The sequence below is a fragment of the Martes martes genome, assembly GCF_963455335.1.
Source record: "Martes martes genome assembly, chromosome: 1".
NCBI classification, from domain to species: domain Eukaryota; kingdom Metazoa; phylum Chordata; class Mammalia; order Carnivora; family Mustelidae; genus Martes; species Martes martes.
This window is the reverse complement of record NC_137888.1, coordinates 90,626,848-90,651,691: the sequence shown is the minus strand read 5'-3', so window position 1 is coordinate 90,651,691 and position 24,844 is coordinate 90,626,848. Positions and strand designations below refer to the sequence as shown.

Genomic DNA, 24,844 nt, shown 5'->3' with positions numbered 1-24,844 from the left:
CAAGAGAGCTGCTTGCTTTTTTCTTAATTTCCTCCCTTCTTCCCCCCCAATCCTTCCTTCTTTCCTTCCTTCCTCCTTCCTCCCTCCTTCCTTACCTTCCTCCCTCCCTTCCCTTTCTTTTCTTTTTTGTAGTGGCTTGGGTATCATTACCAGTTATGCTTACTTTCCAAAGTAAGTCAGGGTCCTGGTTAGTGCTTCTGCTGAGATGTATGTTAAGACTGGTGCCACGAGGTCACTTACTTAGCTATTTGGTATTACATAGATGAAATAACCTTTTGCTTAATTTCCCCCTTGTTTTCAATAGCTATGTTAGCATGGTGTTGACGCTGCCTGCATTTTCCCTAGATAAAAATATGCTTTTGAGAATAATGCATATTATTTTACCTTTCATCTAAAAAATTGTTTTATAAGTATTTTTTCTTAGTATGGACAATCTAGACGTGTAGGTGTTATGTGTATGAAAAAATCTAAACATACCCAAACCGCATTTTCCATATTTACTTACCCACATTCAATTTGCAGATAGAAGATCTACATGATTTTTATATAAAAATTTTCAGCATTAAAAATCAGTAAAGGTATACCCTTAAGAGTTTAAGAAACTTTGTGTAGTATTTAGAATAGACTTTGAAACAGTTAGGTTCTAAAACTTTGTATTTGCTAGAACTCCCTTCTATTCACAAAATGAACTATTATCCTGAAATTGCTCTCATTTCCTCTACACTAATTCTTCTTAATGTTATCAGTATTCCCAAATTGTTTCCACTGAAGCAGCTACAAGTCATTATTTCTACCTTAAACAGATATGATTGTTAATTGGCAGTACATTTGTGAAGTAAATTGAAAGTCATCTACAGATTTATCAAATAATAATAGGAACTTGGCCACAGAAGAATAATTTATGTAGAGTGTTTCTACAAAGCATATAAAAATAGAAAATGAAAAGGTGAGTTCTAGGCCTATGAGCCAAAAAAGGGTTCCATAAGGGCTCCCAATGAATTCTTGATGAAAAATTAAAAACATGCCCATAAATAGAATCCTAAATGCATGATGCTATGTAGAGAAACTAACATCTATGCTGTTCTAATGACATATATGCTGCCAACTCCACACAGGAGGAATTCTACTTCTTTGGTATATGTGTATATAGGTTATTAAGAAAGATGGGTTAATGTAATTAGAATATTATCACAATATTGAAATTAATACTTGATAAACTTATTTGGAGGAACAAATTAATTCTATCTAACTTTAAAACCAATTATATTGAAATAATGAAGGAAAGGGAATTCAATGTAATGGAACATCTTGCATTTCCAATCTCATTTAATACTCAACACAAAACAGTAAGGTTATCATGGCATTATCTCCATTTTATATTGGAAAAAGTTGAAGTGCTGGAAATTGCTATCCGGGCTGCCTACCTCTCCAATAGCCATATGCTTTCCGCATGGGAAGCCACTGAAGACATTTTTTTCTGGTTTGTGTTGTCACATTTTCCTAATTAAGTATTGTTTTACATGTTAGGAGGAGCTAACCTGGTGTCATGTGGAGGATCTGGGTATGTCAGATTCTGGGACACATTTAAGAAGCAACTTCTGGCTGAATTTTTGGCTCATGGTGGAGTTGGATCCATTATTATGTCTACTGATAAATCAAACCAATACCTCGCCACAGGAGATCTGGATGGACAATTGAAAATCTGGGATATAGAAGTAAATTGACAGTATTCTCATATCTTTATTATTTTTGATTGCCTTGTGCTGCAGATAACTAGGAATCTGGTCTTATCTATCTCCTGGATAAGGGAAGACATGATCAGTCTGAGTACTGTAAAGGAAACATTAACATGTAGCAGGCAGAGATATCTCTTAAATAATTTATGGGGAAAAACAGATTGTTCTCAGTATGAAAATCTTCCCAAGTCAGGGGCATCTGCATGACTTAGTCAGTTGAGCAGCCAACTCTTGGTTTCAGTTCATGCCATGATCTTCTGGGTTGTGAGATCCAGCCCCATGTCATCAGGCTCTGTGCTCAGTGGGGAGTCTGCTTGAGATTCTCTCTCTCCCTCTCCCTCTGCCCTTCTCTCCACTTGCACTCATGCGCTCTCTCCCTCTCAAATAAATAAATCATATATACACACATACAAATATATATATATACACACACACATATACATATACATGCATATATGTGTATGTGTATATGTTATATATGTGTATATGTACGGATAGTTAAGTCACTCACCCAATTTAGTAATGCAGTCTTGTCAGGAAGGTACGGAAGCATTGTTTGAGCATAAGTAGTTAGGATATACCTTATTTGAAATGAGACTGTAAACCTAATTTAAACAGAGTATTGGCCCTTCATCCAACATTATCATCATCCTGAATTAGTTTGGGATTTTTGTGTCAGTGATTACCTGCTTGATTTTCTAATAATATTATAAAATCACATAATATGCAACTATCTACAAATGGTAGAATTCATCTCTCTCAAATAACTGACTTGACTGTTAACTCTTTCTGCTTTTCATTCTTCCCCTCCCCTCCTCCTTTCATTCCACTTCTCGATTCAGACAAATCAGTTAAAAACCTTTTTTTGACACTTAGTACAATTTTTCTAAACTCTGTTATCATGAACTATTCTTTTGCATTTGGAGAACAGAGAATTTTTCCCAAATGTACTTTTTTTCATTTCCATATCAGACATCTTAAGAAAAAGTGTTATGTTGCTGCAATAATTTAATACTTGGACTTTTTAGAATTCTGGAATTTCTTTTCATTCAGGAATACTGTCTTAATTCCAGCAAGAGAAAAATCACACAGGCCCCAGCTCTGATACGATCATTCCGACCTCATGAAGACCAGATAAGTTCCTTAGAGATGTGTAAGATGGGTGGCCACTTACTGATTATCTCCTCGTCTGCAGACTGCAGCATTTGTGTGACTGATGTCTATGGTGCTCCTCTCTGGATCTTTGGTCAGGTAGAAATATTGCTTCTTTATTATTCTAGTATTTACTTGACATTTAGTATGAACTTGGGCTGATTTCTATTTGAGTCTCGTCAGCTGTTAATGTTCATCAGTCATGAAAGAACTGACTTCCATTTCTGGAGCTGTAGCTCCAGGCGTCTCTTGTCCTGTTTACCATTAACCATGACAGTCCCATCAAGTGGAAGACTCTAGAGACGTGGAAAGATGGTGGCTCTGTGCAGCTCAAAATGTTTCAGGATTTCTGAGAAAACCTTCTCTTTAAAACTCCTTCAGTTTCAATGTCTAGTAATAACGCAGTGTGGATATAATTATGTTATTCTTAAGCAGGTAGAGGACAATGACTGTCAAGTAATAATCAAATACAGAAAATTTTAGGAAAAAAACCCTCTTCCTGTCTGATTTACTCCTCACCAAGTAACAACAACTACTAACAGTTGCTGAGTTTTTCCTGTATGACTAGGGCTCTGTTCTATGGTCTCCACATGAATTATCTCATGTAATCACAATTCCTCATCCCATGAGGGAGGAGCTCTTCATTATCGCCATTTTACAAATGGGAAAATAGAGGCACAAAAGGTTTGAATCAATCTCCTGAGCTCACAGAAGCTATCAAGTAGTAGAGTTTAGCTTTTGAATCAAGCTGGCTCATTTCAGAGCTCATGCTTTTAACCCTTCCTCCCACGAAACTAAGTTCCCTGTCTATTAAGAGAAATGGAAGTTCCCTGTCTATTAAGAGAAATGGAAGTGGGGGGCATAGTAGAAAGGAAATATTCAGTATCTCAGTATCTCAGATTTATTTTATTTTTTCCATTTGTTTTCATGGGGACTCTGTTCTTGCTCCCTTTGTGACTTGAGGGACAAAATATCAGTTTGATGTGTTTCAGTCATTACTGTCGAGGCATAGTGGTATAAGGTCAGGCCAGTGGGATGAGGTTGGGCTGACACCTCACTTTCAGTCTGGCTGGTTGACTTGGTTCTATTTGGCAGACTCCATTTTCAGTCATGCCATGAGAACACAGCAACTATCTTCATTTTGGAAGACAAAGATTGATGTTGCCCCACTTTTGAATTGTTTTGATGATGTCAACCTGTTCTGAAAGTGTTTTATAAAACCTTATGGGACACAAATGGTGATGATAAATCAGAAAATAATCTGGGGTGGTGGGCCCATGTTTGGCTGGGTAATATGGGAATCTCCAGGTGGCACTCAAGAGCTGTAAAGTCTCTTCTGCTCTGTAAATAAGGCAAGGGCTAGACTTTTATCAGTTGGGAAAAAGAGCCTTTGAGTGGTAACACAAGTGCGCACATGCGCGTGTGTGTAGGTGTGTGGTGAATGAAGCAGAGGGCCATAGCTGGCATTCTGAGCACAAGATGAGTTAGAAAGATGCTTCTGTAAGTGAAGAAGTTAATGTAATGCTGAATTGCTGTATGGCCGTGCCTCTTGGGCTTTGGGGAGTTGAAGTGGAGGTTAGAATGACAGGTAAAGAAACAGCTTCATCAAGTGGCTGACATCTGGAAAGTAAGTTTCTTAGAGGAGACTGAGGCAAGAAATCACAGCGTTCTAGGTGTGGGTGCCATATTTTGCCCACCACACAGTAGCTGCGGCTAAATTTTATTTTAATTAAGAAGCATGTGCCTTTAAAACTGTTCATTTTTATGCCTTTGATATTTGTCCTTGACTGTTTTATAAAGTCTTTGTATTTTGAAGGATTCTAGACTCAAAAAGCCTGTGTGAAAATTGTTTGGTTTTCCCCCTTATGTTCAAGTCAGGAAAAGAGCCCCCAGAGCTGGGGTGGTCTTAGTAAAGGCTGACAAACCTGGAGACAGCTGGGTTTTCTTTTTCTTTTTTTTTTTTTTTTTTCTGCTTGATATACCCCCAGCCAAGGACTCACTTTGATTAAGCCATCTTGAAAATAGGTGCTGCTGGTCCCAGGGAGTGGGATTGGGGTGAGAGGAAGATAGAGGAGGGAGAAAGGAAGAGAATAAATTAGTAGATACTGGAAAATAGCAGTGGTGAATGTCCTTCTCATGGTTGTATAAGAAGAGACACTCATTTAGAGAAAGAACAGAAGGATATAGAAGACAGATGGTGATACATAGATAAGAAGGAGAAGAGACCCAATTAGTAAACATAATTTGGATCAGAAAATTTTTGCTGAACAAACCTGATGTGTACAGTGTCGTGACTTTTGCCTTACATTTGAATGTTGTATTTGTTTAGTTGAATTAATTCTCATCTGGTAATTATAAAAACAGGAGGAAATGCAATAATGTATTTTAATTTCCTACATTAAGACTTAATTTTCCAATCACACGCAGTCTGATTGAAGTATTTAAAATGTAGTGCCATATGATTCAATATATTTTATGAATGAGGTTATTTTTTAAATAACTAAACAATTTTTATAACATAGCTATGGATCTGAGGTTGGTTTTCAAGTTAGATTTTTTTAAAATTTAGAGTGTGGTATGTGTATTTCTGGAGTTGGGAAAATGGGGATGGAGATGACTTATCTGTGGAGATAGCCTTGTCCCAGGAAACTGTCAGATGATTATGCTATCAGAATAAATTAGTGATGCATGATGCATTCAGTGCTCCTCTTCGCATACTGAACACAGTTGTGTTAGGCAAAGTGTGGGCACTGGCCCCTCTCCTCCTGGTCCTGTGGGGGCCCATGTTGTGGGTTGTGCATACTCACCCAGTGTTTAAATTGTGACGTAGTTGCTCATATTTAAATAGTAAAGACTTGATATAAGATCCAGATTTCCTGGGGCGCCTGGGTGGCTCAGTGGGTTAAACCACTGCCTTCGGCTCGGGTCATGATCTCAGGGTCCTGGGATCGAGCCCCACATCAGGCTCTCTGCTCAGCAGGGAGACTGCTTCCCTCCCCCCACCCCACTCTCTGCTTGCTTCTCTGCCTATTTGTGATTTCTCTCTCTGTCAAATAAATAAATAAAATCTTAAAAAAAAAAAGAAATATTTAAAAAAAAAAATCCAGATTTCCTGCTTCTCTTGAAAAGGCGCATGTCAGTCCCTGAGAATAACTGTAAAATGGGTTCTTTCCAATTCACCGTAGTCCCTACCTTTCCCTATTGCCAGTAATCGCTAGGGCTGAACTTCCTTTGCTAGGAGGCTTGATTCATTCATTGCCTCGATCTTCCTGGGTCCTGTAGGCATTTTCCTCTGTAGTCCCTTCTGACAAGATTAGCAGTTTATAGGCCAGTCAGATATCCTAGGGATGCCTGACTCCCTCATACCACACAGGCTGTATTCCCTCATCCATCCCTGTGTATATGATGGGAATTGACATAAGACAAGGACTTTGGTTCTGTTATCTCAAATATAAAATAAAATGTCAATGAGAGCTTCTGCTGGATATTAAGTATTGTAGTCAAGTTTTGTGAAAACTATTATGTAACATATTTTCAGTGAAAAATCCTCAATGATTTGATTATTTTTTTGAGACTTTTCTAAGAAGTTAGATGCAAAGAAGGTAGTTTTATGAAAAATTAACTGATCATTTTTCAGCAAAAGTTATGTTTTTAGTACACATATATCTTGCTATTCAAGATTTTAAAGTGGGAATATCAATTTTTTGTAGTTCATTGTCTTTTCAGAGAATCTGTGTTTCTTATGACACTTATTACTTTCTACCTTTATTAAAGTTACATATATATGTCTCATCCCCCATATAAAACTGTGAGGTCTTTGAAGAACCATGTTTCATTTATTTTTTTTGTATGTACCCAGAACTTCAGCTAGTAGTATAGCACATAAATGGTCAAAGAAAATAAAAGTCATAAAAATAAAATAAGTCTCTTTTTCCAGGCAAAGCACGGGCAAATTGAAAACTCCTTTTCCCTTCCTAAAAGAGATACTAACTTAATGAAAAGTGAGATCCAAGAAGAAAGCGAAAGGGAAAGTCCTCTACTTTCTAAGGAAGAATCATGTTTAGACCTACCAGAACATTCTCTACTTGATAAGAGAAACAAAGATGAAACCGCATGCAAGTAAGTAATTTTAAGTGTTACCTGGATGCCAACTGGAGTCCAGATAAGACCTAAAAAGATTGGCCCAAACTTCTCTCTGTGATCTGTGGAACATGCAATGACTACTTCAAGGGTGTGTGTGGTGAGGGATAATTTATATTATTGGGGTTATTATATCTAGTTCAATTTCTTACCTCCATTGAATTCTTTTTTTTTTTTTTAAGGTTTTATTTTTGTTTGTCTGACAGAAAGAGACACAGTGAGAGAGGGTACAAGCAGGGGGAGTGGGGGAGGGAGAAGCAGGCTTCTCGCTGAGCAGAGAACCTGATTTGGGGCTATATCCCTGGACCCTGGGTTCATGATCTGAGCTGAAGGCAGATACTTAATGACTGAGCCACCCAGGTGCCCCTCCATTGAATTCTTGATCTCTATTCAGGATCTTCTAGTCCTTTGTTTCTATTCCATCATCAACCCAATTGTTCAAATTAGCCCCTTTTCTCGAAAACAATATAATCTATATATGTCTGTCTGTATGTATGTATGAATGTATGTGTGTATCTATCTCAAAATGTACATCAGATTTACTCCTGGTTTTGGTAAGGTGCACAGGGGTTTATATGACAAAAGTTCAAAGAGGTTAACTTTGAATATTAGACATGACTCTCTTTTGAACTCTTCTTGTCTTTTCTTCATTGTAAATGAAGCCCTTTCCTTTCTTCATCCCACTCTGCTGGATCCCATTCTTCTATTCCTCTCTCTAATGCCAGGCAGTTTCAATAGTTCTTTTCATTAACCCGTGTTTTCATAATTTTTTAGAAGATCTTATTTATTTATTTATTTATTTGAGAGAGAGCATGCACAAGTTGGGGGTGGGATATAAGGGAGGAACAAGCAGAGGCTGTGCTGAGCACGGAGATCCACCTGGCTCAATCCCAGGACCCTGAGATCATGAACCAAGACGAAATCAAGAGTCCTACATTTACCTGATTGAGCTGCCCGGGCTCTCCTCTCATAATATCATCTTTCATACTCAACAAATACTATTTTTGAGGATGATTTTATTCATCGTATGTTCTTTGATACAAGTGAAACGTGTTTATCATGTACATAGTATTACTTTTGGGAGTTTATAGAAAAATTGCACAGAAAGTCCAGTGAAAGTGCATACCCTACTCCCATCCCACACAGTGTGTCCCATTAGTGTGATGAGTCTGTTACAATTTATGCACCAACACTGATACTTTATTATTAGCTAAAGTGCGTAGTTTATATTAAGGAGGTTTGATGGAAGTTTCTCTCATGACTACACTCAGAGACATCTGCATTGCCTGTTTATAAATTCATGCACCCTTGGCCAATCTCTTGTGGCTCAACCCCGCTAACTGAGTTTACCTTTGGTGATACACATTGGTGTTTTCCTGTTACAGTCCCTCACAATGGCAGGCCTCTCCTCTTATACACCTTATGAGTCAACTTTGGCTTGGCTCATTGGAAGCTCACACATTCTTACCACACCAGCTGCTGCCTGGTTGCCCTTCGTTCCCTACTCATATGATAGCTGCCGTCACAGCTTTTTGCCTATAGACTTGTCCAGGTGTTGATGAGTTATTGATCCATTCTGTCCCTCTAATGGTTACCCTAGGGGGGGCGTACACTAAACTCCAACTGGTCCCTGGGAGCGGAAGCTAGAACCCTAGGAGAAGCTTCCTTCCTCTCTCCGGGGCAGTGGGACACAATGCAAACCTATAACTCTCTTCTCTCTTACCGCATCTTCAGTCTGTTTCTATCCCAGAGTGCGGGTGGGCTTGGTGTCAGCAGGTTGGTTGTAGAGCTATCTCCTTGTCCTGCCCAAGGAATCTAGCACCTCACTCAGAAATATACTTTTGCTTCTCAATTAATGAATTATTTTGCTTTCAGACTTTTTGAACCTCTGCTGACAGGGAGATAAAAGAAAAAAAATCCGCCTTTAAATATCCTGTTACACTAAATTACACTTTGGTATTTGTTCTTCCATTTCCTTGAATTATGGCTTGCTGAAATGTCAAGTGGCATTTTACTTTCAGGCAGAAGGATCTTTTCAATTTAGAAATATAGCATGACCAATCCTGTCCAATCATAGAATGCTGGGAATGGAAAGACTTTAGACATGGCGAAAGGCCCCCACCCTGCCACCCAACTCAATTTAACAGATGAGGAACTAAAGTTACCCCAGGGTAACACAGATAGAGCATTGTTTCTCTTCCTGTCACACTCCTAGCAGAGTGAAGGCAAATATCCTCACAGATTCTTGTTTAAGAGTATTTCAGTTAATAGGCTAATTTCCTGTTCCTTATGACACACTTAATTATTCTTTTTTTTAAAATCAGCTTTTCCTTTGAAATTCCCAGTAGTAAGAAGCAAAGTTGCCTCTATTACGTTGCATTTTTTCAAACAACAATCCATCAAAAAATGCCTGTTTTCTTTAAAATTTCTGCTTTATCTAATTCAGATGACTGGATTGAAATAATTTTAGGACTTTATGGTAAGCAGATAGTACAGAATAATGTCACTTTCGAATTACTGAACTAATTGAAAGAAGAAAGTCAAAAAATGTGTCCTCAGAATCGGTTTGGCAGGCAAATCCTTCACTTTTCCCAGGAACATGACCAGGGATCCTCTATGGAAAACATACCAGTGCAATGTAATTGTCAGCTGGAAAATGTCCTCTGTGGCCTCCATCCAATACTGAGGAGACTACAGATTATTTTCTCCACAAGAGAATATTATTCTCAAGGACATGCCCTATTCCTAATCAGATCAGTAAATACAAGGAGGGAATCATGCCAGTTTTGGTCCACTTGCAAACATATTTTTAAAAATACATGAAAGAATTTAAGGGAACTGAAGATAGAAAAGCACAGCTGGTACATCTGTGTGCAGGTGGGGGTATGTTTGGAGGGAGGCAAAACAGTAAGAAAGGTGGAGATGCAAAAAGGAAAAGCCAATAAAGTGTGGAAGAAGCAGGAAAACAAGGGGAAAAATCAGACACTTGAAAGCTACTTTCTCATCTTAACTCCTAAGATCCTCTCTCTAGGATAAAAATCTTGGCATATATTATCTTCTGGCTTATACATAAATAACAGGTTTCCATAGCGCTTAAGGTATTGTGTAATATTATGTGTGAGAATTGGGTAGGTAGTAAAATGTCATTTTCAATTTAAGTCCTGGGGAGATGAAGACAAATATAGAATTTAAAGGAGTAATATAAAGTCCTAATGCTAACTTAACAGTTGATACAGAGAAATGGATTTTTTTCCTTTCTTAGATTCTGCAAACATGAAAAAAAGGAAGAAATAAATGAAGGGGTAAAATAGGTGGGTGAAGTAGGTAAAAATAAGTAAAAACAAACAAACAAACAGTGGATGTACATTTTTCTTCCTTCATAGCAATGTTTGATTTCTGGACTCATACAAGATTATTCTTATCTAGAAAAGTTATAGATAAAATGAGTAGCTCAGACAATATAACCTGAGAGTATTTCTTTACTGCAAACAAAACAAAACAAAACAAAACAAAACAAAACAAAACAAAACATGTTCTTTAGAAGTTTTGGATGTACAAATAAGCAAGAAGGAAAAAGATGAAAAATCACCTGTTGTAAAACTTAGGGTATTTCCAGTTCCAGGCAAATAAGCAAATAAATGTACATCTTATGAAAATGAAGAGTAGCCTATATAGTTTATAACCTGTTTTATCATACAAAAAATACACAGGGAGTCCATTCCTGTGCAAATTAACAGGGGTGTCCACAGACCCCCACATCTGTAATGACACCCTAGGAACTTAAGAGTTTTGTAACCATTTCCTTTCTATCAAGCATTTAGGCTTGACAAATGTTATCTGGGAAAACATTTCTTAAACACCTCATGCTTACATGTTAGAAGACCCAATGGCATTTGTCATTAGAATAAATCCTTCGAAAAGGAATTGTGGAGTCCAAAGTTTCAAAGGCCTTTGGGTCATTGTGCTAAGGTGCTGTCCGCAGACCTGTGGGTTCCTCCACCAGCACTGCATAGAAATGGCGGCTGCCTCAGAACAAACACTGGATGTTGTCAAGTCCTAAAACTGTTGCCATGGTATCTCATTATTGTTTTCAGTTGAATTTTTTGATTATTTATGAGAATGAACTTTTTTTTCCCACATGTTTATTAACCTTTAACAATTTGATAATGAACTTGAAAGAAGCATTAGACTTGACAGATTGCTGTCACATCCTTCAGAGAAGCACATTATGGACTCTTCTTGAATAATTCCTATGGGAGGCACTCACCATCTTAAAGAAGGCCTTCTCTGTTACTGAACCAGTCTTTACTATAGGATGACTCTAAAGTTAAGTCAAATCTATTCATGTATAGACCTCTGTCTCATTGACCTTCATTCTTATTCTAGGGCAGCAAAGAGCAAGTCTATTCTACCTTCTGTTTCTAAAACTTTTCACTTTGGCTGCCATTTCAAAAGTGGGGAAAGAGTTAATTATCAGAAACCAGGATAAGAGAATCAGATGGGAAATGAACCAAATTTCCATTAGTTACTCAGTAAGTTTGTATAAGACAGAAGGCACACTTAAAATTGTTGTCTCTTAGACATGAGAAATTATTATGATGCTCTAAATTCTTTATTATGGTTAGGAGGGAATTGATATTTAATATTATTTATATGCTGTTGATTACCTAATTATCCTGCCAGTAGATCTTCTGTGAGAAATTAAATTAGAAAATTTATGGACAGCTATAAGAAAAAATACACAAAACATTAAAATCGCATTTTAAATTAGGCCTTATACGACATAAAACACTTGGAGGATTGACAGTCTACTTTTGCCAACAATCTGTGGCAATAATCATCCTTTGCCCATATAGAACGAATGAAAGCAAATGAAAGTCTACACAATTTTTATTTATTTATTTATTTATTTATTTAATTTTTTAAAAAAAGATTTTAAAAATTTATTTCAAACAGAGAGAGATCACAAGTAGGCAAAGCAGCAGGCAGAGAGGCGGGGAAGCAGGCTCCCGGCTGAGCAGAGAGCCCAATGCAGGGCTCAATCCCAGGACCCTGAGATCATGACCTGAACCGAAGGCAGAGGCTTAACCCTCTGAGCCACTCAGGGCCCCCAAAAGCCTACACAATTTTTAAAGTTTAAGTCTTAAAAATGCTAGTACAGCAGATTATGATTTTTGAAAGTACCACATCTCCTTATATTTTGTCTCATAATTTTGAGAGTTCCCAAAAGTGCTAGGACTGGCCATGGAACTCTGGTGATGGAACTCCCTATTTTGAGTGGAACATATTTTCTTATTCTTGCTTAAAGTGCTAGTAGGCAATACTTACTGAGCTCCTGCCATATTCCAGGCACTTCTCTAAAGTCTTTATGTGCTTAACTCACTTAATTGTCCCTGTAATCATTGGCAATGGTTATAATTATCATCCCCATCTCACAACGAGGAGAGAAAAAGTTAAGTGATTTGCTTAGGGTCAACCCACCAGCAAGATGGGAACCAGAGATCCCAAAGCAGGCTTTCTGGCTCCAGAGCCAGCACTCTTTGCCACCACTCCATACCACCTGCACAGCAAGTATCATGTGACAGTATGGAAAATTCATTGGTTTCTGAGTCAAGTGATTGGTTTGTCAAGTGCCTGCTATGCATAAGCCACTACTCTAGGTACTTTGCTTTCCTTTAATGCCTGGTAGGGCACTTAGGGATTTGTCACATGTCATTCTTCCCTTTTATATCCTGAACCAAGAGATGGGAGATCAGGTAGAGCCTTTCTTTCTCATAGAATTGATGGCAAGGCTGCCAGAGCCCATAGTAGGCTCTCTTCTGGTGTCACCATGTAAGACCTTTTGGCCAAGTTTTAACTCTAAGCCCTTTATTACATTATTCTGCATTTTTATCTTTGTCCATTAGGAATTTGGGGAATATTCACCTCTTTCCAGTTGTGTGTGCATTTTCATAGTAACCATTCCCCCAAATGTCAGATGTCTACAGAAAGGAAGCAATAAGTTGGACTTTGAATATGAAGTTGATCTTGCTGGCTAGTGGTTCATAGAACTGCCCTGTGGTGAGAGCTTTGTCACTATGGCTGTCCGTCCCCGGCAGTCATCTCTGTAGTACGGTTTAGTGTGATTCCCAGGAGAGTCTCTCCTACCTTATATCTGCCCCTTTCCCTCTGGATTTAACTCTTTAGTGGAGATAGGCAAGGTGGATTTAGTATCACTGGATGAGAGATCCAGGAAGGAAATGGCCTAAAAGCAGGAAAGAGTTCAGAGTGTCTTGGGAAAATAAAGATCTAGTGTTATCAGTCCAAAGGTAGACCTCCCTACTTCTAGGCCTCCCTCAACAGTTTGTACCTCAGTTTATAACAATAATACTTTTCGCGGGGGGAAATAGTATTAACCTAACCTGTACTACACTCTACCCTTCCTGTACCCACCACCAACTTCTTATTGTTACAGATTCTCTTACTATCTTAAAATAACTCTCTAAGAATGCCATCACAGTAGTTTTTCAAGCCCAGATAGTGGCCATATAGTATGTTCTGATTCATGAGGGATTACACATTGTGAAGGAGCCAGTCCAGTGCGCTTTGGGGGAAAAAAAATGCCAACTGCTTCAGTCTTTGGATGACAAAGATTCCCTTTTAAAGAAAATCCGTAATTCCAAATAATTAATTTATGTAGCTACTTCACCCAGTCAAGGAAATAGAGCTTAACTTCCATTGTCATCACCCCCACCCCCATTAACTATAGGCTGTGCCTGAAAACTTGCTTCCAGATAGTAGTATATGGAAAGAAAGGGAAAGTAACTTTACAGGGCAGAAACTTGGCAAGCACAACCTTGGCCAGTGGTAAGGTTAACATCAACAGTGATAAGACAGGTTGATAGCATGTACCCTTGATAAGATATAATGAGAATAGCATTCATCTCTGTTGACTTCCTCCCACCAACCCATAACCCCCATCTAACCCTAAGAAAAACATCAGATAAACACAAATAGAAGGGCATTCTACAAAACATCTGACAAGTATTCCTCAAAACTGTCAAGGTCATTAAAAACAAGGAAAGTCTAAGAAACTGTCATAGAGCGGAAGAAGCTAAGGAGTCAGAAATCTAAACATAATGTGATTTCTTGGGACAGAAAAAGGACATTATGAAAAAATTAGGAAAATCCTAATAAAATATTGAGTTCAGTTAATAGTCATGTACCGATATTGGCTTCTTAGTTGTGATAACTGGTAATATAAGATGTTAACTAGAGGGACAGCTGGGTGAGGGATATACCAGGACTCTGTGCTATGCTATCTTCACAACTTTTCTGTAAATCTAAAATAACTCTAAAATGAAAAGTTTATTTATGTATAAAAAAGCAATCAATAAATTGCTACTTAAAGCTATATAAATAACACACAATACTAACTTTGAGATACATAGACTTAATTTCACTTGTATTGATATTTTAAACCCTTGAATTTGGGAAATACAGTCCAAATAGAGCAGAGGGAAAGGAAGGAGGGAAATGAACATTTATTGAATAGTGTTATTTATTAGGCACATCGCCAAACAGCCACCCATCTCCTCTCCTTTGAAACCACAGTGAGTATCTCATTGTGTAGAGCAGGAAATTGGGGCTATGAGTATAGGAAACCTCCCGAAGTTCTCCAGCGACTCAGGAGGCAACAGAACTGCGAATAAAAGTTAGGGGGTGGGAGATCAGTTAGCAGGAAGGCTAACTGATGCCAGGAAGGGAGGCAGCAGGGAGACGGCATGCCCCAGGTTTCCCAGTAATTGTGTGAAAAATGGGTGTGTTTTCTGACCTGAAGCCTCCAAGAGAATAATAACAATCTTGAGCAATAAAACTTGTTACTGTTAAGGTAGGGGTCTATACAGTGAATGTTAAATGTAGTTGAGACCATTTCCTTTTTTCTGACAGGAATTATGTACAACTATGTAATGATTTCACTTCCTCTGTTTTATTGATAACACTTTTTCCATGGATTCAAGCTAATCTAAATTTTCCTATAGATTCATAAGACAAGCCTCAAAAAGACTGAACTTTTTTTGTATTTTGGATACCATAAGTGAAGAGCCCGAGTACGTACCAGTGTGGATACGTACCTCCGGTTAGCCCATATAATTTATACACAGAGCAAGAATAGTGTGTGCTTCTGTGAAATTTTCTTCTGTGTAATTTTTTTCTCTGACCTTCCAGTTGCTATGGAAATCTTTGCTTAACTAGCCTCTTGGCCTCTCTGGCTCCTACCCTTTTAGCTCATCACCTGGGCTAGCAGCCATTTTATTCAAAGATATGACTTGATTAGTATAAACATATATCATCACTTAAGTCCACAATATAGAGGGATTTTTTGTTTGGTTGGGTTTTTTTTTGTTTTTTTTTTTTTTTTTTTTTTTGCTTATTTTCTTTTGTCAAAGCAAGATATGTATTTAAAGCCTGAAAGTGCCTATTCATCCTTTGTGGTTGATATTTTATTTTATCATGTATTATTTTCTTCCAGTGTCAGACCGCCAGAAGTCATAAATTTCGGTAAAAAATATAAGGAAAGAAATATCTTTATGGAAAAAATACGTAACCTTCACAATAGTGAAGTTATGCAAAAATCATCCAGTAAGTAATCACTCTTGACATATTTTAATCGTGTTATTATTTTATAGATTGGTATGAATATGACAAATAGCTGCTCTGTGTGCCTGGAATGCTGGTATTCCTTAATAAATGGGAAGGGAAAATCCTGTGATCTCTGTTTGACAAAGGAGGAAAGTGAGTCTCAGAGACATCAGTGATTTGTCCAAGGCTGCACAGCATATAAATGACAGAGTAGAAGGCCTAAGCCAGAAAACACACATAAATTGTCCATTATAGTTTCCAAAATAGGATTGGCACAGAACGTCAATTCTCCCCATAAGTGTTTAAGAGATGAAAATGAATAAAAGCTCTCTTTGCTCTAAGAAGCCTGATATGAGCTTAGTTTGGGCTAGCCAGAGAAAGAATTATAAAAAAAGATAATTGAAACAAAAGGATTATCAGACTGAAGGGTATTGTTTAGAGGTATAGTAATAGGGACACCTGGGTGCCTCAGTCGGTTAAGCATCTGACTCTAGGTTTCAGCTCAGGTCATGATCTCAGGGTCATGAGATCCAGCCCTGAGTCAGGCTCAATGGGAATCTTCATGAGAATGTTCTTCCTCTGCCCTTCCACACACACACACACACACACACACACACACACACTCTCTCTCTCTCTCTCTCTCAAATAAATGAATCTTTAAAAAGAGAAGTGTACGGGCGCCTGGGTGGCTCAGTGGGTTAAGCCTCTGCCTTCGGCTCAGGTCATGTTCTCAGGGTCCTGGGATGGAGCCCTGCATCCATCTCTCTGCTCGGTGGGGGAGCCTGCTTCCCTCTCTCTCTCTCTCTGCCTGCCTCTCTGCCTACTTGTGATCTCTGTCTGTCAAATGAATAAATAAAATCTTTAAAAAAATAAAAAAATAAAAAGAGAAGTGTAGTGAGAATAATTTCCAAAGCTCCATCATAGGAAAATATTTCACTCACTGCCAATCCTGTGTAAACTTATGTCCAAGGGGTAGTTGTAATTTCATAGAATAGATTTGTTAATTTTAGAATTTCTACTGAAATTTTACTGTCAAATGTACACCATTATTTAATATTCAGTGCACATTTATAATCTAACCTACTCCGTAGGTCTTTTTGTCAGGGTTACATGAAATAATATGTGTAAAGTACTTACAACGGTGCCTGGCATATTATGGAAACTTGATCCAATTACTAATTACTCATGTTACTGTTATTATTATTACTATTACACCTTGGAGCATGACCTTTGGAGTGAAACATACTTGAGCTTAAGTCCAAGGTCTACTATTTACTAGGTAGGCAAATTCAGGCAAGTTATTAAAGTATCCTGAGCTTCGGTTTCCTCATCTGTCAGAAGGGCAGAATGACACTTTACAGGTTGTGAAGATTTCTCTTTTGGTTTGACATAACACGTTGATTCTTAAAGTAGGTCCCATGGCTGGCAGCATGAGCATCACCTGGAACTTAGAAATGTACATCCTGGGGCCCCATCCCTACCCTACTAAATCAGAAATGGGAGGGATATATAGCCGCTAATGCTTTAACAAACCCTCCAGGTGACTGCGAGGCCTGGTTGCATTTGAGAACCGTGGACAGCACATGACTTGTCCCATAGCAAGTGCTGACTATGTATTGGTTCATTTTCCTTAGATACTGAGCCACCACAATGACAAAAGCACAGTTCCTACCTTTGCAGGACTAACAGTCAAACAAACCTAAAATCACATCTTGAGTGAAGCCTTTTCCATTTTACCCCGTAAAGCAAAAAGAAAACTTTTTCCCATTGTTCAATACTTTGCTTTTATGTGCATGACTAAAGGAGCTTTCCTTTCCATCATCTCACTGTGTGCATCTTCGATACAATAGAACAGCTCTGGTTTACATGTTAGCAAAATTAAAAAAGTACCTGCAAATTCAAAATTTCAGGTATGTTGTAAAACGCTAAAAACAAGATTCCATCTTACAAAAGATGCAGTTTCCTGGTAGATAAAAGAGAAGCTGGAGCTTTCCCGAAACTGCAGAATACACAGTTTCAAGGGAAAATAGCAAAAGAACACAAAAAAATAAACGAAAGGGGAGCCTCGAGTTCCTTTTGGTCCCTTTGAATCAAAGGGCCGCGGATTTATCATGAACAGCTGTGTTTATAGGGTTTGCTGATCGCTGCAGCTGTAGCAGCTGAGTGACAGGAAGGTTAGACTTTCAGAAGTTAACTTGGAAATGTGCTAGCTCCTTCTGAGGAATTAATGACACTGTATTTTGTTCCTAGCCTCCCCTAAAACCTGCTGTTGCGAAGGTACATTTAGGTGGTTAAGCATCGGAGCGCTGAAAGAGCTGCCCGAAGTGAAGAAACCAGCTTTTCTTCTGGACCCGGAGAAATACTTCAGGGAAAAGCCAGAGGAGGAGCGTTCCCAAATTCCAGAGCCTCCATCGCTCTCTGAAAGTAAGTCTTCAGCCGCCATCCCCTGCAGGACTCTCTCCCTATTACACTCGACCACTCAAAAAAAAAAAAAAAAAAAAAACCAAAAAACACCAGTCGGAGAGCATGGAAGTAACATGCTTGCCTTGTAGGTTGCCGTGAAAAGGAAGCGTGGTTTGACTGTTAAGATTTATATCTCAGCTGCTGATCTGTGCTCTCAAAAAGGGCAGCCAACAGGCTGGGATACATTAAAAGAATATTTTTATTTTGTCACTTTTCTGAAGTCAGAATGCCATGAATATATATTACGAGCCTGCCCTGGATGAGAACCCCTTCCCCCAGATAATCTCCATTTTCAAAACTGATACCAGAGACAGAGCTATCCTAAGGCTGCTTGAGAACAGAGCCTCTGACGATCTGGTTTTTGTTCTTTGCGGATGGAATACTATAAATAGAGACTACTTAATGCACATCGTATTAGAGACTTCCAGCTGCAGTGCTGGGCTTAGATAATGAAAGGACAAGAAAGCGTCTCTCAGAAAAATAGAAGTGCACGATCTCTGAAGATTCAGGAACAAGGTGTGCAAAAGAACGCTCTCTTTTTTAGATGGTTAGAACCTTCCAAGTTGCTAGGAATTTGAAGAACAGTTTCTGTGCAGAAATCCCACCCACATGGAGAGGCCCTAAGGGGGTGCAGGAAACACAACCTGAATCTCAGTGATGCACTCAGAGAGCATATGGACACTGCGGGGAACTCATTTAAAATAATTAATGAAAAGCGCATATTTCCAACTTGTCACAGTCAAAAGATCAGAACTAAACTCGAACCATCTGAGATCTGTGGTTTCTAAACTTTTCAAATCCTCTGAGATGAGAGTTCAGCATCATCCTTGAGAAAGGATAACCCTTGTAGGAGGGAGGCATTTCTCCATGTCCACACTGGAGGATGTTTTAGCCCCTTGTCTTCGCTGGGTTCCCTACGGGAAAGAAGAACAGCTGGTCAACTTTTTTTTTTTTTTTTTGAAATTCCACTTGTGTGCAAGGTACAGCTGTCATTCCTCATTGCCATAGTTTCCAGTCTAATTATTATCAGCTTCCTTTTGCCTTTACTCAAGAGTTTTTCTTTTCCAAACTTATAATCATTTATCTGGTCTCTCGAGGTTCATCTAATGGTTTCTGCTCATTTCTTTTAAAACCATGAATCCGTAAACTTCGGGGCTCTACATAACCATTCGTGCATCTTACAGGGCTTTCAGTCTATCACCCCGCACCCCCCTAATCTCAGGAGGATTCATCTTCTAAGAATAAACATGGGAGGTTTATCCTCTTGAGTCACAGACAGAAGAGAATCTGGGGAACAGACAGTAAGAAAAGATCTACAGAACAAGGACAAAGTGTAAAGACGGTAGAGACATTAGGAGCACCTGGGTGGCTCAGTTGGTTGAGCGTCTGCCTTCAGCTCAGGTTGTGATCTCGGGCGGGGTCCTGGGATGGAGCCCCATGTCAGGCTCTCTGCTCAGGGGGGAGCCTGCTTCTTCCTCTCCCTCTGCCCCTCCTCACCCCTTTCTTTCTCTCTCTTTCAAATAAAATCTTAAAAAAAAAAAAAAAAGGACAGTAGAGACATAGGACATTTACAGGGAAGGAAACCAAGATGGAGCAATCAGAACTGAGGGAAGAGGAATAGAAGACAGGGAGTATGCAAAAGCTGGGGAGCAAGAAAGCTGGAGAGGTCAACAGTGAGGGCAGCAAATGCCTCTCCTCACGGTGCAAGCTCCCGCACTCCTGTGAGGAGCCTTGTACAGTCTGCAGCAGGAGAATTCTTCCCTATGGGTAGGTGGATGTGTGTGGGGAGGTGGGGGGTAGATGGCTGAATAGACATACCTAAAATACTGTAATACCTTTTAAAGAAATTTTTTTTTCTCCTGGATTTTGCAATATAATTTTTTCCTGTAATTTCCACTTTTTTTTAAGATTTTATTTATTTATTTGACAAACAGAGATCACAAATAGGCAGAGAGGCAGGCAGAGAAAGAGGGGGAAGCAAGCTTCCTGTTGAGCAGAGAGAGCCCGATGTGGGGCTCGATCCCAGGACCCTGAGATCATGACCTGAGCCAAAGGCAGAGGCTTAAACCACTGAGCCACCCAGGTAACCCACAGTTGTTTTTTTTTTTTTTTTTTTTTTTTTAAGATGTTTTACTTCCTTTTTTAAAATTTTCTTCTTCAGCTTTTTATCCTTTGCTCTCCTTTCAGTATTTCCAGTTACCAGCCTTCTCTGCAAATGAAAATAGTTCTTTTTTTTCTTAAAGTTACATCAATGTAAGGGAGAGACAGATGCAGACTTTGAGGACAATGGAATGCCTGACATGTGACACCATGTTCTATGGACACACCAAGGGAGAAGCCAGACCAACTGTGGCTGGGGCTTAAGAAGCAGTGTCGAGTGGCGGTCACACACTTAGGAAGGGCAGGAGTCCACAGGGTGAAGGAGGAGGAGAAGTCAAGATCAAGGAAATAGTGTAAGGAAAGGCACATCGGGGATGAAGTAGGGCAGAAATCTACGTGATTCCAAGGTGGCTGCACTGGGAGACATTAGGTAAGTGAGTCTGACGCACATGAGTAGAGTTGAGTTTAGAATGTGTTGAGTTTGAGGCATTGGTGTGCTTTTTAGAAATTAAGGTCTTGAGGATGACAGAGGACTGTAACAGACTTCGTATGATATCCTAATGTGTTCAACTAGCAGATACTGCAATAACGTTTGCTCACTTATGTATTTAGCCTTTCCTTTTTTTTTTTTTTTTAAGATTTCTTTTTTATTTATTTATTTGAGAGAGAGTGAGAGAAGGAGAGAAAGAGCATGAGCAGGGAGAGCAGCAAAGGGAGAAGGAGACGCTGACTCCCTGCTGAGCAAGGAGCCTGATGTGGGGCTGGATCCCCGATGCCAGGATCCTGACCTGAGATGAAGGCAGAAGCCTAAACATCTGAGCCACCCAGGTGCCCCTATCTTTAGCCTTTTCTGAGGTAGATACTGAATGCCTCTGTGCACAGGCTGGTCTCTGTGCTAGACGCTGGAGACAAAGATTTAGCATGTGGAGGCCCAGCATTCAGAGATCTTGAAGACTAGTTGGCAAAATAGGTAAGGAAATGAATAATTATGTTTTACACCAAGGGCTGTGATAGAGATATGCACTGGCTTCCATGGGACCACATGGAGATTCATAGATTTTTTTTTGGAGAAATCTGGTTAGGTCAAGCTAGATACTAAAAGTCAAGTTGCTATTAGTCAGGAAAGAAAAAAAGGGGGATGATATTTCCGGCAAAGGAGTAGCTTATGCAAATGGAAGGTAGTATGAGTAAGGAGTGCTGAGTGAGCTACGCACAGTTCCAAGTGGCTAGTTCTAGAAGGGGCATGGCAGAATTAAGGCTAGATAGGTAAATGAGGGCCAGATCATGGAGCACCTAGTGTACTATGCTAAAGACCTTGGCATTTATTTTATCAGAAAGGAGGACCCATCGGAATGTTTCAGTCAAGTATTTTGAATTATTCCTTTTCATCTCTTCTATTAATTCTTCTGTTTTTGTATCTCTTTGTATTACTCTTTTAGTGATTTCTCCAGAGTTTACAATACTGTATTCTGTTCTCTTTATTCCTTCTTGTAATAGTAAGCTTCTATGAGAATATTTTTCTTCAGCCTGAAGAATGTCCTGCTATATTTCTTATAATGTGGATTGGCTGGTGAGTAATTTCCCCAGCTTTTATGTGTCTGAAAAATGCACTTGTTTCATTTTGGCTTTGGAAGGATATTGTCACTGGGTTTAAAACTCTAAATAGTAGTGTTGGGTTTTTTGTTGTTGTTGTTGTTGCTTTTTTCCCTTTCTGCTTTTTAAAGATAGTGTCCCATTGTTTCCTTGCTCCCATAATTCCTGTTTAAAATTCTGCTCTTAATAGTATTGTGGCTTCTTTGAATGTAGTATCTTTTTTTTTTTTTTTAAAATCTGGCTTCTTCAAAGATTTTTTGCTTTATCTTTAGTTTTGAGCAGTTTAATCATGATGGATATAAATACACATTTCTCAGTCTTTATATTGTTTGGGGTTGATAGGAGTTCTCAACTAAATCTTTTTTCAATTTTGGACAATTCTCAGCCATTATCATTTTGAATATTGTTTCTTTCTAATTCTAAATCTCTTGTCCTTCTGGGATTGCAAATTTTCATGTGTTAGACATTCTTTATGTCATAAATGTAAATGTTTCTTACATTCTTCTCTTCTGTCCATTTTATTTTCTTCCCTGGGCTTTATTTTGGGTACTTTATATGGACTAGTCTTTGCTTTGCATTCACTAACCCTGTCTTTGCCTGTCTGCTCTTAAACTCATGTGATCAGTTCCCAATTTCAGATTTCACATATACATTTTCTTCAGTTCTAGGATGCCATTTGAAACCCTTTTTATGTAGATTCTAATTCTCAGTTGAAATTACTCATGTTTTCATCCATTTTGTCAAAATTTTCTGTTTTAATACATTTATAACAGTAATCCCAAAGCTTTGGCTTGCTAACATCAATATCTGAATGATCTTGGGATCTGGTTCTATATTGTCTATTTTTTCCTCATGGTTTTCCTTCTCCTTTACAAGTCTTATAATTTTTGTACATTTTTTTAAATTGTATGATAGAAATTATGTATGTCTGATCTATAGATACTGAAATTAATGTTATTTTCTCCCAGAGATAGTTTACCTTTTCCTTAATTGGGCAGAGAACCTGAAGGGCAGATCACATTAATTCAATTAGGAATTGAGCTTGGTCAGTGCTTGGTTAAAGCTTTAGTTAGATTTAGCCCATTTCTGATTTCAAATGTCTGTTTTAAGCTTCTTTTATTGGTATATTGTCTCCTAAGTACTGCAAGTTTACAGGGAATATTACTTTGCCTCTCCAGTCCAATCCACAGTCTCTATCACCCTAGCACTCAGAAAACATCTATAGGGAATACTGGCCATAATTATGGAGTTTCTCTAGATTCCAGCATATCACACTAACCCACAGTCATCAAAACTCTTCTGATTTTACATCCCCTGAGAAAGGTCTCTTTGTCTATGGCAATCCTGTTCCTTAGCAATGCCCAGACACAATAAATCCACAGAGGGAAGAAAACATTTGGCAATCTTAGCCCATCTAAGAAGTATTCTGCCAGCTCCAGAATTTTAATTTGATAATCTTTGCTTCCACCACCCTCTGATAGATTTTAAAATATTAATTTCTGTAATTTACCTTTTTTTGTTTGTTTGTTTTTCTGTCTGGTGCAATGAGAAGGATGACATACCACTACCTATTAAATCCTATCCAAATTATAAGCGGACATTACAAAAACTCAAGGAAACCCAAGAAAAATATGTAAAAAATAATAATGCATCATAATAAGTTTTTGAAAGTAGTGATAAAGAGAAGCCTCAGTAATCGCTAGAGAACAAAAAGGAATAAGAATAAAGGCAAGAATAATAGCATACATCTGACCAGAAACCATGCCACCCAGAGTACACTGGAGAAACCATTTTTAAAGTAATGAAGGGGGTGGAGGGGGAAGAACACCCCAACCTAAAATTCTTTACTCAGCAAAAAATATTCTTCAAAAATAAAGGTGAAATGAACTCTTAAAAAAAAAATCCTATACAAAACCAAAATTTCTATTGAGGGGCACCTGGGTGGCTCAGTTGGTTGAGTGGCTGCCTTCAGCTCAGGTCATGATCCCAGAGTCCCGGAATCGATTCCTGCATCGGGGTCCCAGCTCCATAGGGAGTCTGCTTCTCCCTCTGACCTTCTACCCTCTCACACTCTCTCTCAAATTAAAAAAAAAAAAAAAATTCTATTGAAGTGTTTAAAACAGGAAACTGATATGACCAGTTTTGCATTTTAGAAAGCTTTCTGGAAACTGTGTAATAAATGCTTTGTAATGGGACTGGACGGAAGGCTGCATATTATAGTACTGAGAGCTAGTTGTTTGCAGCTGGCTTTCTGCTTTGGAATCCTTACTTTGACTTCCACTAGTTGTTTATAGACAAATTACATAAGCGTCTAAGTCTCAGCTTTCTCATATATAAAATGGGGCTAACCATGCCTGATTTTGAAGTTGTATGCTGCAGCTGACTTTAGCACAGTGACTAGTACATAACTAAATACTCATTAAATGGTATGTGTTATTATTTTGAAGATAAGGAGACCCTAGAAAAGAAATAGCAAATTTGAAAAATGTTAAGGAGATTGAATTTAAAGGGTTATGTGCCTTGATGAGATGTGAACACACGTATGACTCAGGTTTCTAGCTTGGAAAACTATGTCCAAAAAAGGAGACTGTTATTAAGAGAGGAAATACAAGAGAAAAAGATGGTTTAGAGATGGTTTTCAAAATACGTTGAGATGGAGGTGCTTGTGGGACATCAACCAAGAAAAGCTCACGCTTTTCCAAGAAACTGACTATAGTAAGAAAGAAAGGTGGTAACTGAAGAGCAAGTATAGACATGTTTCAGAGTTTATGTTCTTGTTATGTTCACTTTCTTGTTCTGATTTTAGCTGTAATATATGGGTGTTATAGAAAATTGGCTAGTAGAAAGTAAAGAGAACTCCAAAGAACACAGGAATATCAGATCTAATGAACAGCCACTGCACCCTCATACGTGAGGGAGACCGAGGAAGATGCCCCTCCCAGCCGGGGCGGTCACCCAAACCCCACGGAAGAGGGCTCGCCCGTGTCTCACTGGATGGTGAGGTGGCAGAGCAGCTGTAGGCGGAACTGCCAATATTC

General features: G+C 38.6%; 1 protein-coding gene across 1 annotated transcript in view; it reads left to right on the top strand.

Annotated features, from left to right (window-relative positions):
• The window catches only part of WDR49 (WD repeat domain 49), a gene marked incomplete at both ends in the record, with an annotated part of 129,708 nt that overhangs the window by 92,031 nt on the left and 12,833 nt on the right, over positions 1-24,844 (top strand). The window contains 5 exons of the mRNA XM_080803291.1: positions 1,528-1,715; positions 2,790-2,987; positions 6,826-7,007; positions 15,541-15,650; positions 17,901-18,074. Of these exons, the coding sequence (XP_080659417.1) occupies positions 1,528-1,715; positions 2,790-2,987; positions 6,826-7,007; positions 15,541-15,650; positions 17,901-18,074 (852 nt within the window). The remainder of the gene's footprint in view (positions 1-1,527; positions 1,716-2,789; positions 2,988-6,825; positions 7,008-15,540; positions 15,651-17,900; positions 18,075-24,844) is intronic.